At 48.8% G+C, this 19,071-nt stretch overlaps 1 protein-coding gene across 6 annotated transcripts in view; it reads left to right on the plus strand.

Moving 5' to 3' along the window:
- Window positions 1–19,071, plus strand: part of Eml2 (EMAP like 2) — a 31,010-nt gene that overhangs the window by 11,011 nt on the left and 928 nt on the right. For 5 of the 6 annotated variants that reach the window (XM_021218647.2, XM_029531914.1, XM_021218648.2 and 2 more), the window contains 12 exons: window positions 2,816–2,911; window positions 3,692–3,826; window positions 6,103–6,202; window positions 8,218–8,372; window positions 8,513–8,638; window positions 13,271–13,402; window positions 13,674–13,741; window positions 14,114–14,202; window positions 14,376–14,473; window positions 15,056–15,143; window positions 15,531–15,626; window positions 16,821–16,951. In XM_021218647.2, the coding sequence (XP_021074306.1) occupies window positions 2,816–2,911; window positions 3,692–3,826; window positions 6,103–6,202; window positions 8,218–8,372; window positions 8,513–8,638; window positions 13,271–13,402; window positions 13,674–13,741; window positions 14,114–14,202; window positions 14,376–14,473; window positions 15,056–15,143; window positions 15,531–15,626; window positions 16,821–16,951 (1,314 nt within the window). The remainder of the gene's footprint in view (window positions 1–2,815; window positions 2,912–3,691; window positions 3,827–6,102; window positions 6,203–8,217; window positions 8,373–8,512; window positions 8,639–13,270; window positions 13,403–13,673; window positions 13,742–14,113; window positions 14,203–14,375; window positions 14,474–15,055; window positions 15,144–15,530; window positions 15,627–16,820; window positions 16,952–19,071) is intronic. The other variant, XR_003842537.1, reaches the window with a different exon arrangement.

The following is a 19,071-nucleotide window of genomic DNA, read 5'->3' on the forward strand; positions in this document are numbered from 1 at the left end:
GTAGACCAGGCTGGTCTCGAACTCAGAAATCCACCTGCCTCTGCCTCCCAAGTGCTGGGATTAAAGGTGTGCGCCACCACGCCCGGCTTTTTTTTTTTTTTTTAAAGATTTTATTTATTTATTTGTTTGTTTGTTTATTTATTATATGTGTATACTGTAGCTGTCTTCAGATGCACCAGAAGAAGGCGTCAGATCTCATTACAGGTGGCTGTGAGCCACCATGTGGTTGCTGGGAATTGTTCTCAGGACCTCTGGAAGAGCAGTCAGTGCTCTTAACCTCTGAGCCATCTCTCCATCCCCTTGGTGCTGCTATTTTCATTATATAGGTCCCTGTCCTTTACTCATGTTCATCCACCAGTACCCCCTGCTGTCCTCTCCCAACCGACTTTATATCATCTTTAAGGATTTATTGGTTGTGAGTGTGTTTGCACTATGTACACAGGAGTGCACCAGTGCTCCTGTGGAGGTCAGGAACAACTGATTGCTGTTTCTTCTCTCCTTCTGCCATGTGGGTGGTCCTAGGAGCAGGACTCAGGTCTCCAGGATTGGCAGCAAGCACCATTACCCACTGAGCCATCTTGCCAGCCCCAGTCCAATGTTGATAACGGCTGGATTTCATGTACATAAAAAGCCATTCCAGAGATGGGGGCGTGGTCCAGTGGTAGAGCCCTTGCCAAGACTACACACTGCCCTGAATTCCAACTTCAACACTAAATAAGGAGGGGAAAAAATGAAAAAGAAAACACTCGCTGAGGAGGCAGAGGCAGGGGGTTCACTGCAGGTTGAGGCCAGCCTGTGCTACATAGCAAATTGGAGGTAAGGCAGGAATCGGCAGAAGGGCTCTTTCACACTCCCCGTTCCATACGATGCTGCAGAGTAGAGGCCATCAACAAGAATTCTCAACTGTGAGCTAGACCTGCGTGGCGCACGCCTTTAATCCCAGAACTCAAGAGGCAGAGGCAGGTGGATCTCTGAGTTCAAGGCCAGCCTGGTCTATACAGTAAGTTCCAGGACAGCCAGAACTACACAGAAAGATGTTGTCTCAGAAGAATTAAAAGAAAAAAAGAATTCCCAACTGTGGGGGCCAGAGAGATGGCTCAGCAGTTAAGAACGCTTTCAGAGGATTCCCGGTTGAGTCCTAGCACCACGTGGAGGTTCACGGATGCCCATAACTCCAGTTCCAGGGGACCCAATGCTGTCTTTTAGCTTTCACGGACTCTGCATATGTATAGTGTACAGACACACTTGCAGGCAAAACACCCATACACATAAAGTAATAAAATAAAATTAGGAGAGAGAAAAAAAATCCCCAGCTATGCGGGCAGCATGGGTCATTGTAAAACTCTTTAAGAGGAGGAGCAGTGGTAGAGTGCGCCAGGTTTCCTGGTTACTGATGAGGCTGAAGACAAAATAAGTTCAAGGCCAGCCTGGGCAGTTTAACTAAGAAATTGTAACATTTATTTATTCACTTTGTGTTCGTGCACGTGCATGTGTACCGTATGTGTGGTCTGAAGACAAGTCACAGACGTCAGTTTTCTCTTTCTACCATATAAATCCTGGGGACTAAACTCAAATCATCAGGTTTGGCAGCAAGCACACTTACTGGGCCATCTCACTGGCTCAGATCCTGGGCAATCAAATTGGGCCCTTTCTCAACCAAAGACAAGCTAGAGATTGGTGGTGTGGTTCAGTGGTGGAGCCTCTGCCTAGCATATGACAGTTTCCATCCCCAATATCACACACACAAAAGGATTTTTTGCATAGGATAAAAAAATTTTAAACCAGTGCTGGCTTTTCTTTTTATTTTCTTTTCTTTTCCTTTTTAAAGGAACTTTTGTTTATTTTTATGTATGACTACACTGTAGCTGTCTTCAGACACACCAGAAGAGGGCATCGGATCCCATTACAGATGGTTGTGAGCCACCATGTGGTTGCTGGTAATTGAACTCAGGACCTCTGGGAGAGCAGTCAGTGCTCTTATCCACTAAGCCATTTCTCCAGCCCCTATTCTTTTCATTTTTCAAGACAGGGTTTCTTCGTGTAACCCTGGTTGCCCTGGAATTTGCTCTGTAGACCATGCTGGACCCAAACTTACAGAGCTCTGCCTGCCTCTGCCTCCCAAGCGCTGGGATCAAAGGTGTGCACCACCACCTGGCTTACTTTCAGCTCATATTTTTTATTAAAGATTTATTTATTTATTATGTATATAGTGTTCTGCTTGCATGTATGCTTGCAGGTCAGAAGAGGGCACCAGATTTCATCGTAGTGGCTATGAGACATCATGTGATTGCTGGGAATTGAACTCAGGACCTCTGCAAGGGCATGCAGTGCTCTTAACCTCTGAGCCATCTCTCCAGCCCCTTACTTTTATTTCTTGATGCTATGATATAATAACCTGAAAAAAGTAACTTAAAAGACAATGAAAAGCCAAGGAGCTTGGGGCACCTAGTATATTACTTCCACAGTCAGGAGCAGAGAGCAATGAATTAAAGCATGGGCTTATGCTAGCTCTCAGTTCACTTTTCCTATCTTTATACAGTTCACATTCCCTGCCTAGGGGATGGTGCTGCCCACAGTCCACTGCCTAAGGGATGGTTGTGCCCACAGTTCCTCATTGACACTGGCTTGCCTAGGGGATGGTGCTGCCCATGGTACCTCGCTTCCTAGATGATTCTAGGCTGTGATCAAGCTGGCAATCAGTACTGACCCATCAAATGTGCTTCATATATCATGCTTGTGAATAGGCAGGTGTGGTGAATAGGTTAGAATGGGATGTGGGGAAACATATCCTAACCCACCTCTCTGTATTCCACAGAATGGGGGCAACCTGCTATGTGCAGTGGACGAATCCAACGATCATGTGCTCTCTGTGTGGGACTGGGCCAAGGAGAGCAAAGTGGTGGATAGCAAGGTGGGTGGGCTTGCTGCCCTACAGGTGTCCTCCTCGGACATGCTGCACTGTATGGTTAGAAATCTGCAGCCAGACTTTAACTTAAACGGGGACTTTTGCATTATCTGCTGGATGACTGGATAAATGGCTTCCATGCTGTGAGCCTCAGTTGCCTCCTGTTGGAAATGAGATCGGTAATGGTGTCCTCCTCATGGGAGGTGGAGAGGTTGGGTATAATGTGGGTGGACCAGGCTCAGCACAGTTAGGAGTAGTCTTGTCTACATAGTGAGTTCCGGCACAGCCAGGGTGCTTAGTAAAAGTCATCAGGGGTTGGGTGGGGAAGGAGGCATGATCGATCATGAGATAAGTTGTTTGCCCAAGATCATATGCCCAGGCTGAGAGCAAGAAACTTGATTCTAGATCAGGGGCTCCTCTAAAGGAAAGGATGAGAGGATAGGAGCTTGTGTCCTGGAATTAGATGTTTGTGAACTTGATCCTGGACACAGGTGTTAAATAGCTGTGTAGCCTCAGGCAAGTGTTTCCCTTCTCTGAACCTCATCTATGAGAGAAAGCACTAATAGACCTTATTATCTCCCAGTGGACAATGGGGATTCAATGAGTTTTATAAAGTGCTCAGCACAGTGAATAACACAGACTAGGAACTCCCAAAGGGGCCTGCTGGTATCCTACCTGCTCCTGCAAGCAGGCTGTTTAGGGCGGTCCTGTGTGGGGTGGGGTTGCTATGGTAGTCCTGGTGACTTTGAGATCCTCATTCAGAATCTGTCCTGACTCCCCTCAAAGTGCTCTAATGAGGCCGTGCTGGTGGCCACCTTCCACCCCACCGATCCCAGCCTGCTGATAACCTGTGGCAAATCCCACATCTACTTCTGGAGCCTGGAGGGAGGCAGTCTGAGCAAGCGTCAGGGCCTGTTCGAGGTGAGTGCCTGAGATCTGTGGACAGACTGACCTTGAGGGCCAGAGAGGGACCCCAGGTGGGGGTGGGCAGTCCAGAGGCCTCCAGGGCTTTGGAGGTGTGGGAATAGCGAGCTGTTAATGCCGGGCCTGTTTCCTCATCTGTGTGAAGGAAGATCCTGCTAAACTCTGACCTGTGAGGATCCAGGGGGTGAGGGAACGCGGGAGCTCCAGGCAGATTGGGAATGCTCAGTGACCAGCATTGCCCGAATGATGGGGGGATTCACAGAGACAGGCCACAGGGAGAGGCGGGCCAGGGAGATGGCTCTAAATAAGGAGCTTACCCTGCATGCATGAGGACTGGAGTTCCAGTCATCAATCAAGGGAGCATGGTGGGACACTGTAACCATCTGTAAACTCCAGGTCCAACGAGAGATCCTGCCTCAGTAAAAATATGTGAAGAACATTCAAGGAAGACATCTGCTATCCACTGCACATGTGCATGCATGCACACATATGAGCACAGTAGCACACCCCATGCACATGAACACACATAACACACCACAAACACACTTAGCATGCCCATACACACTTAGCACACATACATGCTCACACATGAACACAATAGCACACCCCCATATACAACAAACACACATAGCATGTACATATACACACAAACACACGTTGCATACATACATATATACATACATACTTATGAACAGAATAGCACATCCCCATGCACATGAACACACTTAACACATAACCTGCACACACACAAACAAACATACTTAGCATGCATACATACTCACATCTGAACACAATAGCACACCCCTCCATACACATGAACACACATAACACACCCATATAAGCACGCACACATACACTTAGCATGGACACAGTAGCACATACATGAACACACGGCACATACACATACTTCAAGCCAGGGAACAGGGCATGTGCTTATTATGCCAGCACTGGGGAAATGGAGACGGGCAGATCCCTGGCCTGCCAACCGAGTCTATTTGGCAAGCCCCAGATCCTGTGAGACCTTGTCTCAAAAGTGAGGTGAGGAGGGCTAGAGATGATGGACCCAAGGTTAGTTCCCAATACCCACATCAGGCAGCTTCCAGGATCCCAAACCCACTTCTAGCTTCTGCGGGCACCTGTACTCACAGGCACACACACACACACACACACACACACACACACACACGCACGCACGCACGCGCGCACGCACGCACGTGCACACCCTTTTTTTTTTTTTGAGACAGGGTTTCTCTGTATAACCCTGGCTGTCCTGGAACTCACTTTGTAGACCAGACTGGCCTCGAACTCAGAAATTCGCCTGCCTCTGCCTCCCGAGTGCTGGGATTAAAGGCGCGCGCCACCACGCCCGGCACATGCACACACTTTTTAAACAATGAAAGTAAAGACCAACACTATTTAGGTAAGCAGAATGGCTCAGCAGTTAGAAGTGCCTGCCACCAAATTGGAGGACCTGAGTTCGATCCCTGGCACACACATAGGAAGAGGAGAACTGACCCCCACAACTGTCCGCATGTACACGGATAACACATAAGTGTACAGAATAAATAAGAAGTGTAACGAATTAAAAAAACAAAAACAAAAACAAATCAACATACCAGGTGTGGTGGCGCACACGTGGCACACACCCAGCACTTGGGAGATCAAGGCAGCAAATCTCTCCATGAGTTCAAGGCCAGCCAGGGCTACAGAATAAGACTCCTGTGTGTGTGTGTGTGTGTGTGTGTGTGTGTGTGAGAGAGAGAGAGAGAGAGAGAGAGAGAGAACCCAAGGTGGATGTCTTCCATGAAATGCCACCATGGTTGTCCTCTGACCTCCATGTAAGTGCACATGCGTGTGCACCCACACATGCACATTCACATGGAACCAGAACAGGAGGTAAAGGGCCCAGGAGGGCAGGCACACACACACTTTAGTGATGGTTCTCTACTCTTCTCACTCAAAGGGCAGCATCGAGGGCTTGAGGCATGGAGGGAGATGTTTAAACTCGGGCAACCAGGGGCCTGAGGCAGGGAGAAGAGAAGAAGTAAAAACCCCAAACCAAACCAAAACTGAAGACAGAACTGGCAGAGGAGTGGGGGCACAAAGAGGAGGGGCAAGAGTCATTCAGGAGGGGGATGGAGAGGGGAAAGGCAGATACCTCCCCAAACCACAGGGGTGTCCCTGGACCAAAAGCCCTGGATGTCTGTGATCTGCACAAGGCTACCTGCTTCAGTGACACTCTCTGACACTTCCCTTCTCTTTCTGCACTGTAGAAACACGAGAAACCAAAGTACGTGCTGTGTGTGACCTTCCTGGAAGATGGCGACGTGGTCACTGGAGACTCTGGGGGGAACCTCTATGTCTGGGGCAAAGGTTAGCGTCGGTACATTAGTTTGGACTCTGACCTCCATCTTTTCAAACACCTGCTGTCCAAATCCCTCCCTTCCTGTAGCCATGCTCGGGTGGGATCCATGTCACTGTAGGATAAATTTCTCCTCTCTCTCTATCGTCTGTGTGCCCGCACTCCTGTCTGTGTGTCTCTGTGAAGGTTGGGAGCGACTGTCAATTGACTCACAGTTCCAGCTCCACCTTAGTCACTGAGGCAGGCCTCTCAATCAATCCCAGAGCTTACTGATATTACTAGTCTCACCAGCCAGCTTGCTCTAAGGCTCCTCTGTCTCTGCCCACCAAGGCTGGGTGTTTATGTGGGTCCTGGGGATCTGAACTCTGGTTATCACACTTGCTTGTCAATCACTGTAACCACTGAGCTTCTAGCATCACGGTAGGGTAAATGGTTTTCCTGTTTCTTCCTTTTTTTTTTTTTTTTTAATTTGGGGGCTGGAGAGATGGGTAGGTGGTTAAGAGAACATTCTGCTCTTCCAGAGGTCGTGAGTTTGCTACCCAGCAACCATGTCAGGCGACCTGCAGCTCCTGCTCCAGGGGATCTAACTCCTCTGGCTTCTGCAGTCACCTGCACCCAAGTACACACGCCCAAACATACACATGCACACACGTACATGTGCACATAGTTTTAAGAAAAGGGAATCTAAAAGTATTTATTTAATTTTATGTGTATGAATGTTGTGCCTGCATGTATGTGTGTGCACCGTGTGCATGCAGTGCTCACATAGGCCAGAAGAGGGCACCAGATCCTGTGGGACTGGAGAGCTACATGGTTGTGCTGTGCGCAACCTTGTTAGTGTTAGGGTCTGAACCCAGGTCCTCTGCATGAGCAGCAAGTGCTCTTAACACTGAGCCCTTAAGATAAATTCTTATTTTCCAGTTCCAGCACCCTTGATAAGCCTCAGCTCAGGCATCTCTGACTCTGTAGTCATTCTTGGTTCCTGCAGCCTTTGTCCTCCGCTAGCTTCACACTAGCAACTGAGGCCCGAGTATAAATGTGTGAAATGACACAACTGTAGTCATTTGTGTTGTGTGAATAACTAGGTAGAAGGATGGGTGGATTTATGTATGAATGGAAGAGTGGGTAAAAGGATGGATAAATAAGTGGGTGGCTGTGTGAATGAGTGGATGGATAGACGGATAGCTGCATGAATGGATGGGAAATGAGTGAATGGCTGTATGAGAGGATTAGGGGAAAGGGATAGAGGGATGGCTGGAGATGGATGGCTGGAAGACTGGCAAGATGGATTGCTGGACCAATAGATGAATGGGAGGATGGATGGATGGATGGATGGATGGATGGATGGATGGATGGATGGAAGATTGGCAAGATGGATTGATAGGCCAATAGATGGATGAATGGGTCGATAGGTGGCTAGATGGATGGATGGATGGATCTGGATAGAAGGAAGGGTGGCAAGATGGATTGATGGACCAATAAATGGATGGGTGGGTGAGTGAGGTGGTAGATTGATTTAAGGATCAGCAGGTAGATGACTAAATGAATGAATGGGGAGATGAAAGGAAGGATTGTTAGATCATTAAGTAGAGAAACGTAGATGGATGTAGGGAGGCAGGTGGACAGAAGGAAGTGGGAGAGAACCGACTGATAGACTAGTAGATAGATGGCTGAATGAGTCAATGGATGAGAGATGGATATGGATCGGTAGACAGCTGAACAGATAAAGAGATGTCAGGAGAGCTGACGAGTGGTGAATGGGGAGATGGATGAGTGAGTGGAAGAAGCCATGAAGACGTGCATGAGTGGATTAGTCAAAGGACGAGTGGGTCGGTGTGAGTTCAGACGACTCAGTGGAGAGGGCCGAGTCCGTGGATGCTGGGCCGGTGGATGGGTAGTGTGTGCAAGACCAAGAGAGACATAGAAAGGTGAATGAACAGGTGGGTGTGGCTTTAGGTCCTCACAGGGTTCAGTAAAGGGAACACCCTCCTCCCCAAGCCAACTCCCATCCCTGATCTCCTGGCAGGTGGAAACCGCATCACCCAGGAAGTTCAAGGAGCCCATGATGGTGGCGTGTTTGCTCTCTGCGCCCTGCGGGACGGGACGCTGGTGTCTGGAGGGGGCCGCGATCGTAGGGTGGTCCTCTGGGGTTCGGACTACAGCAAGGTGCAGGAGGTGGAGGTGAGGACTGGGAATGCGGGATGGCCCTGTCGAATCCTGGCCAGGCCACTACCTTACGGGCCTCCTAACTCTGGTCCTTTCCCGTCCACGCGTCATCCCACCCCCTCACATGTATCCTACACACACCTCTACCCACTCAGGTCCCAGAGGACTTCGGCCCTGTACGCACCGTGGCAGAGGGCCGGGGAGACACACTGTACGTGGGGACCACCCGTAACTCCATCTTGCTTGGCTCGGTGCACACAGGCTTTTCGCTGCTTGTCCAGGTAAGTGACCCCCTCGCGGCCCCCAGTTCTCGTCCCACCCCTAAATGTACCTCTTTCACCCTCCCCGCCACCACCATCACCAGTCATCCCTGTTACCATGCCTCCATTTCTTTCTCTTCCTGTTTACATCCTTGCCCCATCCCTTTTTTCCTGGCCTGGGAAACCCCACATCCCTTCCTTCCATTATCACTCTTCTCTTCGGACCTCTCACTGTTACCCTGGCCGGGAACTCCCTGAAAGGGTTACTGCCTACTAAAGTGAGTCCCCAGCACCCCTGTTCCCAAATAGACTGCCCCCTGCCGATCTCATTGGGGATAGCATCCTCCTATTTGGTCCTTGCAAATTGTCAGTCTCCCGCAAGTCCTACACCCCAGCTCCGCGGATCTTAGAAGGCCTTGTGGACTTGGCCTGACTTTATTACTTTGCTCTTCTCTTGCCCATCGTCTTCCGCGTTGTCGTTTTTCTTTCTTTTTCTTTTTTTACTCTTTGAGATTTGGACCTCATGTAACCCAGGCTGCTCCTGAAACCCACAACGGAGCCAAGACAGACCATGAACTCCTGGTCCTCCTGTCTCTACCTCCCAAGCACTTGGATTACACTGCCACACGTTGCTCTGATTTCTCCTTGCGACTCAAATGCCCAGTCCTCCCTCACCGGTGTGCCATATTCAGTTAAAAATCAACCTAGCCCAGGGGAGGGGGGTTAGTGTAGCATAGTAGTTTGGAGGAGTCTGGGACCTGGCTAGCTTTTTGGAAATCTCGACCCCGTGGCTCCTTAGCTGTGTGATACTGGGCAAGGGAGTTACCTCTCTGTGTCCATGAGACAGGGAGAGTGACTGCATTAGTTTTTGTGAGGATCTGCGTCATTTCTTCTTAGCATACCATTGAGACTAGTGTCTGAGATAGGGGAGTAGCTCCCAGTGTCTTGGTTCTCACGCTCAATGGCCCCCTTTCTTTATCTGATCCTTGCTTTTCTCCCTCTGCAAGTCTAGCTAAAACCTGTGCTGTTGCATTTAGATGCCGCTCTGGCCTTGGTGTCTGTAAGAAAACAGAAGAAAGATGGGGCTGGGGAGGTCGCTCTGTCGGTAAAGCATTTACCTAGCAAACGTTTGCCTGAGCTTAAGCTGCAGAACCAATGCTGACAGCTGGGTGTGTGATGTGTGCCTGTAATCCCAGCATGGAGGAGACAGAGGCACAAGGCGCCCTTCTCAAATGAATTCCTGAGGGTGCCCACACCCCAAAAGATAGAGGAGGGCTGGAGAGATGTCTCAGCAGTTAAGAGCACTGACTGCTCTTCCAGAGGTCCTGAGTTCAAATCCCAGCATCCACATGGTGGCTTACAACCATCTATAATGGAATCCAATGCCTTCTGGTGTGTCTGAAGACAGCTACAGTGTACTCATGTACATAAGTAAATAAATCTTTAAAAAAAAGTTAAAAGATAGAGAAAAGCAAGACCAGCAGAATCTCATTATTATTATTATTATTATTATTATTATTATTATTATTATTATTAATGTGTGGGTGTTTTGCCTGTGCACCACACATGTGCAATGCCTGTATTGGCCAGAAGAGGGCGTCAGGTTCCTTGGAGCTGGAGCTCCAGATGGTTGTGAACCACCCTATGGGAATACAACCAGGGGCTCTGAAAGAGTACCCTGTGCTCTTGATTCTTGGTTGGTTGGTTGGTTGGTTGGTTTTTCTGAGACAGGGTTTCTCTGTGTAGCCAGGCTGTCCTGGAACTCACTCTGTAGACCAGGCTGGCCTCAAACCCCTCCTAAGTGCTGGGGTTAAAGATGTGCGCCACCACCACCAAGGCAACTGATTCTCTTACCCACCAAGCCTTCCTGCCAGCCCCAAGTTTTCTCTTCAGTCATTTATTGGTTTTTGTTTGTTTTGTGGAGACAGGGTTTCACGTGTAGGACTTGCTGTACGGCAAGCATAGCTTTGAGCACGTCGCAGTCTCCTGGGACTCCTAGCTCTGTGCCGCCAAATCTGGCGTGGCTAGCAGGACGTTCCTTCTCTCAAGGAAGAAAGAACCTCAATAACCTCTATGAATATTTATTTATCTATTTTTGTTGCTTTGAGGCAGGATCTTTCGATGGTCCAAGCTGGCTTAAAATTCACAATCCTGCCCCACTCTTTCCTAGCGCTCAGCCATGAGCCACCACACCCAGCTGTATTATTATATTAGCGATATATGTTAATATAGCATAAATACAACTGACTACCGATCATAATATAAATTACTGCCTGTAACTGTAGTTATTGATGAACAACACACTATTATTTTCAGGCCTAAAGATTACTAGTGACTGTCATTCTCTGAGGACCTTCTTTAAGCTGAGCTGGCCTGTGTTTGTCATTCACTGCTTTTTTTTCCTTTTCCTTTCTTTCTTTTTTTTTTTTTTTTTTTTTTGTTTGTTTGTTTGTTTGGCTTTTAAAAACAAGGTTTCTCTATGTAGTCCTGGCAGGCTGGCCTCAAACTCACAGAGATCCTCCTGCCTGTGTACCACCACTGACCAGTTTGTTCATTTCTTAGTGTAGTGCTGAGAATTGAACTCAGGACCCCAGACATACTAGGCCAGTGCTTTTCTATTGAGCCACGCCCCCAGCCCCTCACTGGGGGATTCTAGGCAGGGGCTCTACCACTGAGCTATTTTTCAGCCCTTTTAGTCCTTTATTTTATTTTATTTATTTTTTATTTTTTAAATTTTTTTATTTTTGGCCTTTGAGACAAGGTATTGTGTAGCCCAGACTAGCTCTGAACTAGCTGTCTAACTAAGGATAACTTTGAAATCCTGATCCTCCTGCCTCCGCATCCTGAGAGCTAGCTGGGTTTGTGCCCGGTGCCTGCCTTGTGTTTCGCACTTCCCATTCATGTCTGACGGAGCACCACAATGCTTTGAGGAACATATGGTATTTGGCCCCATTTTATAAACACAAAGCTGAGGCTCCGAGCGGGACATGGTGGTACACCTGCAACCTCAGCAGTCAGGACACTGAAGCAGAAGTATTTCTATGAGTTCCAGTCTAAACTTGACAAGAAAGGGAAGCCCTGTCCCAAAATAATCAAGGCTAGGAACATGGCTCAGCAGGTAAAGCTCTTCCTGTATAAACATAAAGCCCAGAGCTTGATTTCCCAGAACCCATGTGTAAAAGCTGGGCGTGCGTGGTAGCATCTCTGGAATCCCAAGCCAGAGAGGCTGAGACAGGCTTGTAGCCTGCCTGTCTGTCCAAGTTGGTGTGTTCTAGGTGTAGGGAGAGACCCTGTCTCATAAAAATAATAGAGCAAGGACCAGTGAGATGGCTCAGGGTAAAGGTGCTTGCCACCAAGCCTAATGGCAGGGTTCAATTCCTGGAAACTACATGGTAGAAGGCGAGACCTAACTCTCTCAAGTTGTCATTTGATGTCCACATGCAAGCCTTGACAATGCACCCACACAGCCAGACATCCACAGAATAAGTGTAAATAAAAAAGGGAACAAGGGCCAGGCAGTGGTGGCATACGCCTTTAATCCCAGCATTGGGAGGCAGAGGCAGGCGGATTTCTGAGTTCGAGGCCAACCTGGTCTACAGAGTGAGTTCCAGGGCAGCCAGGGTCACACAGAGAAACCTTGTCTTGAAAAACCAAAAAAAGAAAAAGAAAACAAAGGAACAAGGGGAAGGAATAATGAACAATATTTAACACTGACTTCTGACTACTGTGCTCAGGCGTGTGTGCAAATACATACACACACACTCACACACACACAAGAACATACACACATGCTCACATACATAACACACATACACACACACATTCACACATACATACACACTCACACATACACGCATATACATACATACACACATTCACATACATACACACTCACAAATACAACATTCACACATATATACATACATACACACTGACACACACATACACATATACACACGTATATACACACACATACATGCACACTCACATATATAACATTCACACAGATATATACACATACATACACACTGACACACATACACATGCACACTTGTATATACACACACATATATATATACACATACATGCACACTCACACAACATTCACACACATACATACACATACATACACACTGACACACACACATGTATATACACACACATACACAACATTCACACACATATACACATACATACACACTGAGACATACACAACATTCTTCACACATAACACACACACACAGGAACACACACAAACAAGAACCTTAAAAACCCGAGGTTCCAAAGAGAGGTCAGCTGAGTAGGTGGCTGGCTCCCACCTTCAGTAAGAGAGCTGAGGACACTACATGTGACCTCAGACCTTAGACCTCAGTTCTGTGACTCTAGGCTCTTCCCAGGAAGCTGGGAGGTGTGTACCCAGGGTGGATGGGATCTGTGTGGCTACTGAGGTCAAACTTCCACCTTCCCCTCCCTTCCATTCTGCAAAGGGGAGAGCAGAGGGTTTGGGGAAGGGACAGGACTTGCTTCAAGCCACAGGGCCGCCAGTGTCAGCCTGTCCTGTCGTCACGGGAAACGGCGCCTGCGCAGAAGGGGCTTGCCTGAGTTGCTACAGAGTGTGTCCTTCCCATCGCCTTCCTTCTCTCCTTCCTGCAGGGACATGTGGAAGAGCTGTGGGGCCTGGCCACACATCCTAGCAGGGCACAGTTTGTGACCTGTGGGCAGGATAAGCTGGTGCATCTGTGGAGTTCGGAGACCCACCAGCCGGTGTGGAGCAGGAGCATCGAGGTATGGGCTGCGATGCAGGCGCAGGCTTCACACTTCAGGCCTCCGCACAGCAGGTGGAAGCTGCGCGGGGCTGGAGAGAGCACTGACTGCTCTTCCAGAGGTCCTGAGTTCAAATCCCAGCAGAATAAGTTCCTCTTAGGTTAGCATACCCGAGGAATGGGGATGGCTTCTGGTGGTCTCTGGAGGACCTCAGGACATGCTAGGAACTGGTTCTGAGCTGGGGAGTACCACGTTGGACTTGGGACCCCAGCTCTTTTCCTTTCCTTCCCAGGACCCTGCCCGTTCGGCTGGCTTCCACCCCAGTGGCTCTGTCCTAGCGGTGGGCACAGTGACTGGCAGGTACTACTTTCCTAATATCTCACTGCCCGTAGAAGCCCCAGCATTCTAAATCTGCTTCTTCAACCCTAAACGCCAGTCTGTAGCCCCACCCCTTGCATTCAAAGACCTCCCCCACCCAGCCCACCCCACCCACCCCGTCCCCCGTAGGTCTCTGCCAACGTATTTATTGCCAAAGGCTTCTAAGCGGGATGGGGTGAGAGATGGATGAAGCGGGCTGGGAGCGGAGGGTAGGTGCTGTCCTCACTCCCCACTGTGTGGCTCCACCGCCGTAGTCGGGCCCCGCCCTCTCAATCCTGCATTTGGGAGTCACTCCTTCAGGCACCTCAGCAACAGCAGTTCACCCTTCCCTCCCATTATGCCTTCTCCTTTAAGGTGGCTGCTACTGGACACAGACACCCGTGACCTGGTGGCTATCCACACAGATGGCAATGAGCAGATCTCCGTGGTCAGCTTTTCACCAGGTAGGCCTGGGGTCCTGGGGAGGCAGGGCCTTGGGGACTGAAGTTCAGCGGTACAGGCTGGGGGGTGAGGGGCTACAGCCCCCCGTGGGGGGGGTCTAGTCATGGAGGGAGGCGGGGACTGTGGGGGAGGGGCGGAGTCTGGGTGCTTCCTCATAGCCCCTCCCCCTCCCCAGACGGGGCGTACCTGGCTGTGGGCTCCCACGACAACTTGGTGTACGTGTACACGGTGGACCAGGGTGGCCGCAAGGTCAGCCGCCTGGGCAAGTGCTCGGTGAGTGGGCAGTGGTCCCCAGCCCGCGCCACCACCCCGCCCAGTGGGGTGCAAAATTAACTTTTTCTACCACAAGGGAGCCAGCCACAGCTTCAGAATGCAGCTGATTTTTTTTTCTTGCCCTGACTTTGTCAAGGCGTCTCACTCGGCCCCCATCCTCATCCCTTACTGTGTTCTAAGCCGCCCCTTCGTGTAGCCTCAACCTTCACCATCCAAGCCCCGCCCCCATTTGTAGCCTCGGCCCTGCATTCTAAACCTGTCCCCCCCATCCCGAGAGCACCTCTGTGTAGTCTCGCCCCTCGCATTCAAAACTCGCCCCTTGTGTGGAGTTCTGCCCACTTGTTCTAAATTGCCTTTGTCTTCTAAGCTCTTTTGTCGGCCCCGCCCATCACAGTCTGCCACACCCCCACCCGCCCTTGGTAGTCTGGCCCCGCCCCCACCCTCCAAAGGCCTGTGCATCCTTCCCTCTAGTCCAATGTGTTCTCACTCTGTGTATTTTGCCTCCTTATCTTGATTTAATCCATCCCCTTTCCCTGGCTCAGCCCTCTCCTATGCTCTAAGTGACCCTTGCATCCCCTGCAGGGCCATTCCAGTTTTATCACCCACCTGGATTGGGCCCAGGACAGCACCTGCTTTGTCACCAACTCTGGAGACTACGAAATTCTGTACTGTGAGTTCTCTGACACTAGCCAGTTTCCGTTCTTCTGTCGCTTATTTGCATGTGATTTGCGTATAGTTCTCTGTTCCTTGAGCTAGTCCAAACTGATCGGATTTGAAACTGCAATCTCTAACTATGGGATTGCTTTCCTGGTACACCCTATTTTTTCCCTTTGGCTTTGATGAATGAACAGCAGGGCTTTTATGCAAATGTACTCAGCTCAGGTTTTAGCCTGTCAGCACCCAAAATCTAGCCTTCAGCTGGTCCAGGGAGACAGAAATAAGTCAGGGACCTTCAACCCCTCTGTCTTGAATGTCTTGAACCTCAGTGCTGCGAAATAGATTGGATAGTTAGGTAGTCCCTCAGGCCCTTAACATCTCTCCTGATTGTCTGCCCCAGGGGACCCCGCCACCTGTAAGCAGATCACCAGTGCAGACACCGTGAGAAATGTGGAATGGGCTACGGCTACTTGTGTGTTGGGTTTTGGAGTGTTCGGTAAGTTCTGGAATGGGGAAAGTTCCATTGAGGACTGGAACTCTGAGAAATAACCTTGACTTGTGATTTCCGTAGTCTTACACGTGTGGCTTCCAGGCCAGGAATTCACTCTATAACTGTTTGGATGGTACTAGCAGAAGAGGAAGGACAGAGGGAAATTACCTCTAAAGTCCCTCAGAGCTTAAAATGAAACTAAATTCATGGGAGGCACCTGACTCAGAGAGCTCCACGCCAAAGCCCCTCCAAGTTACCTGTTCCCTCAGGTCCCCACACCATTGTCACTAGCTGCATGAGCACCATTGGCCTGGGTGTTGCTGGAACATAGTGGTGATCGTGAGAGTCTAGGTCTGCTCTTCTGGAGCTCGCGGTCGAATGAGGACAGTAGCCTCTCTCCAAACAGTGTGACCCACATAGGGAGTAGCTGAGAAAGGTGAAGTAGCACTAGAGAAGGGGTGTTGGTACAACTCTTTGAAGAAGTTAGGGCGGGCCTCCTGGAATGAGAGCCATTTAAGCTGGACCCACTCACTAGGAAGTTCTAGGCAGGGGCTCTACCACTGAACCACACCCCCAGCCTCTCACTGGGGGATTCTAGGCAGGGGCTCTACCATTGCACCATTGAACTATATAACTCCAGCTCTTTCTTTTCTTTCTTTCTTTCTTTCTTTCTTTCTTTCTTTCTTTCTTTCTTCCTTCCTTCCTTCCTTCCTTCCTTCCTTCCTTCCTTCCTTCCTTTCTTTCTTTTTGAAACAGGGTTTCTCTGTGTAGCCCTGGCTGTCCTGGAACTCACTTTGTAGACCAGGCTGGCCTCGAACTCAGAAATCCGCCTGCCTCTGCCTCCCGAGTGCTGGGATTAATCTTTCTTTCTTTCTTTCTTTCCTTCGTTCTTTCTTTCTTTCTTTCCTTCCTTCTTTCTTTCTTTCTTTCCTTTCTTTTTTCCTTTTTTCTTTCTTTCTTTCCTTCCTTCCTTCCTTCTTTCCTTCCTTCTTTCTTTCTTTCTTTCTTTCTTTTTTCTTTCCTTTCTTCTTTCTTTCTTTCTTTCTTTCTTTCTTTCTTTCTTTCTTTCTTTCTTTCTTTCTAACTTTTTGAGACCCACTTCCATAAGTTACCCAGGGAGGTCTTCAACTTTTTTTCTTTTCCTTCCACTATGCCTGGCTTCCAAACAAATTTTTATCATTTCTCTTGTCACATCTACAGGGATCTGGCCCGAGGGAGCAGATGGCACAGACATCAATGCTGTGGCCCGCTCTCATGGTGGGAAATTGCTGGTTTCTGCTGACGACTTCGGCAAAGTGCACCTGTTCAGCTACCCCTGCTGTCAACCCAGAGTGAGTCTCCCTGGAGTGCCTAAGGGCATGGGGTTAGAGGCCTCTTCACTCCTTTGTGGGGATATTTGTTTTATTTTTGGAAGAGGGTCTCAAATAGCCCAGGCTTGCTTCAAAATCCCACGATAGTCAGGGATGACTTCAATTCCCACCAATTCCACTTCAATCCTGCCTCTGCCTCCCCAGAGCTAGGATTATAGATGTGCACCATCAGCCCACGTTTATGTGTTGCCAGAGATGGAGCCCAGTGCTTTTCTGCCCTCTCAGCTGTCTCCCTAGCCTTTTGCTGTTGTTCATCTTATTTACTCTTCTCGGAACTGTAGTTTCCCCACAGCTATAGGATGTCCTTATGGCACGGGGTCTTTCCCAGGGTTCAGAGATGAAATCCATAGCTCTGGGGTTATTGCATACTCCCCTTTTACAAGCATTAAATAAGCACTTACTGTGTGCCTGGACAAATAAGGTCTGAGAGGCCACTGCCCTCACTAAGCTAGGTGTCCAACTATAGGGCTCAGGGTTTGCATTCCCAGCACCCAGGATTCCCCTATGGGCCCAGAACAAAGGCCATTTTTACAGAGCCAGATGGCTACTGAGAGCAGCTGCCCCAGGCTGGGAGAGTCTGCTCCTTACCACACCCAACGCTTTTTCTTAATGATGCAGGGCTAGGATTTAATGAAGATTTTATGTATATGCTCTCTTCAGACACACCAGAAGAGGGCATCAGACCTTTTACAGATAGTTGTGAGCCACCATGTGGTTGCTAGGAATTGAACTCAGGACCTCTGGAAGAGCAGTCGATGTTCTTAACCTGTAACTTAAGCATGAGGGTTAAGAGAGAGACACTGAAAAGAAAGACTGTGGAGTCTTAGTGTGGCCTTTGAGAAAAAGAAGAGGAAAGCAAGTCATACCTGAGTGTGGGCACAGTCTCCCGTGGGAGAATCGCCACAGCCCACTTTTAATGGTAACCCGTTCAGTGAAGCCAGGCCTTCAAGTTTTATCTGTCCTTTATCTTCAGTGCTGAGGAGGGAACCAAGGGCATCATGCACACTAGGCAGGGGCTCTACCACTGAGCCACGCCCCCAGCCCCTCACTGGGGGATTCTAGGCAGGGGCTCTACCACTGAGCCACACCCCAGCCCCTCACTGGGGGATCCTGGGCAGGGGCTCTACCACTGAGCCATATCTTCAGCAGGTAAATGTGCTCACTGCCAAACCTAATGGCCGAAATCCAATCCTCAAGATCTTCATAGCAGGAGAGGGGATAACCAAGTCTTATGAGTTGTCTTCTGACCTCCACATGTGCTCCCTGGTATTTGCCCATCCATGTACACACGCCTACACAAGAAGGGAGGGGTGTCTGGAGACATGGCTCAGGAGTTAAGAGAATGTACTGTTCATCCAGAGGACCTGAGTTCAAGTCCCAGCATCCACATAACAGGGATGACTTATATTCAGCTCTAGGAGATCCAACACCTTCTTCTGGCCTCCATGGGCAACTGTACAAACCTATACTCTGACACACATATATACATGTAATTAAAAATAAAATAAGACTTAAAGAAAAAAGAAAGAGTTTAGTTTCATTCTACATGACAAAACCAAGTTTCTGCTTGTGGACGTTGTACATCGTGGTGCGGAGCCTAGTGCGCACCACGATGTACAACGTCCACAAGCAGAATAAAATAATCTTTAAAAAAAAAAAAAAAAAAAACAATCTGTCTTACTGAACCCAGAACAATGTGGCCAAGCCCCTAGTGGTCCTCCTCTACTTCCCCAGAACTGGGATTAAAGACCTGTGCTGCTATGCTCAGATCCTGCGTGGTGCCAGAGACTGACCTCAGTTTCCCATGTTTGCCTGGTGGGCACTTTATAGACAGCTATCTCTTCTGCTTCTAGAAAGGGTCATCTTTTAAAATATTTACTTATATTTATTTATTTAATGTATGTGAATACACCCTTGCTGTCTTTAGTCACACCAGAAGAGGGCATCGGATCCCATAACAAATGGCTGTTTAGTACTCTTTAACTGCTGAGCCATCTTTCCAGCTGGGATTATTATTATTTTAGACAGGATCTAGCTGAGGATAATCTTTTTTGTTTGTTTGTTAGTTTGTTTGTTTTTTG

The sequence above is a fragment of the Mus pahari genome, chromosome 19, assembly GCF_900095145.1.
Source record: "Mus pahari chromosome 19, PAHARI_EIJ_v1.1, whole genome shotgun sequence".
Taxonomy (NCBI): Eukaryota; Metazoa; Chordata; class Mammalia; order Rodentia; family Muridae; genus Mus; species Mus pahari.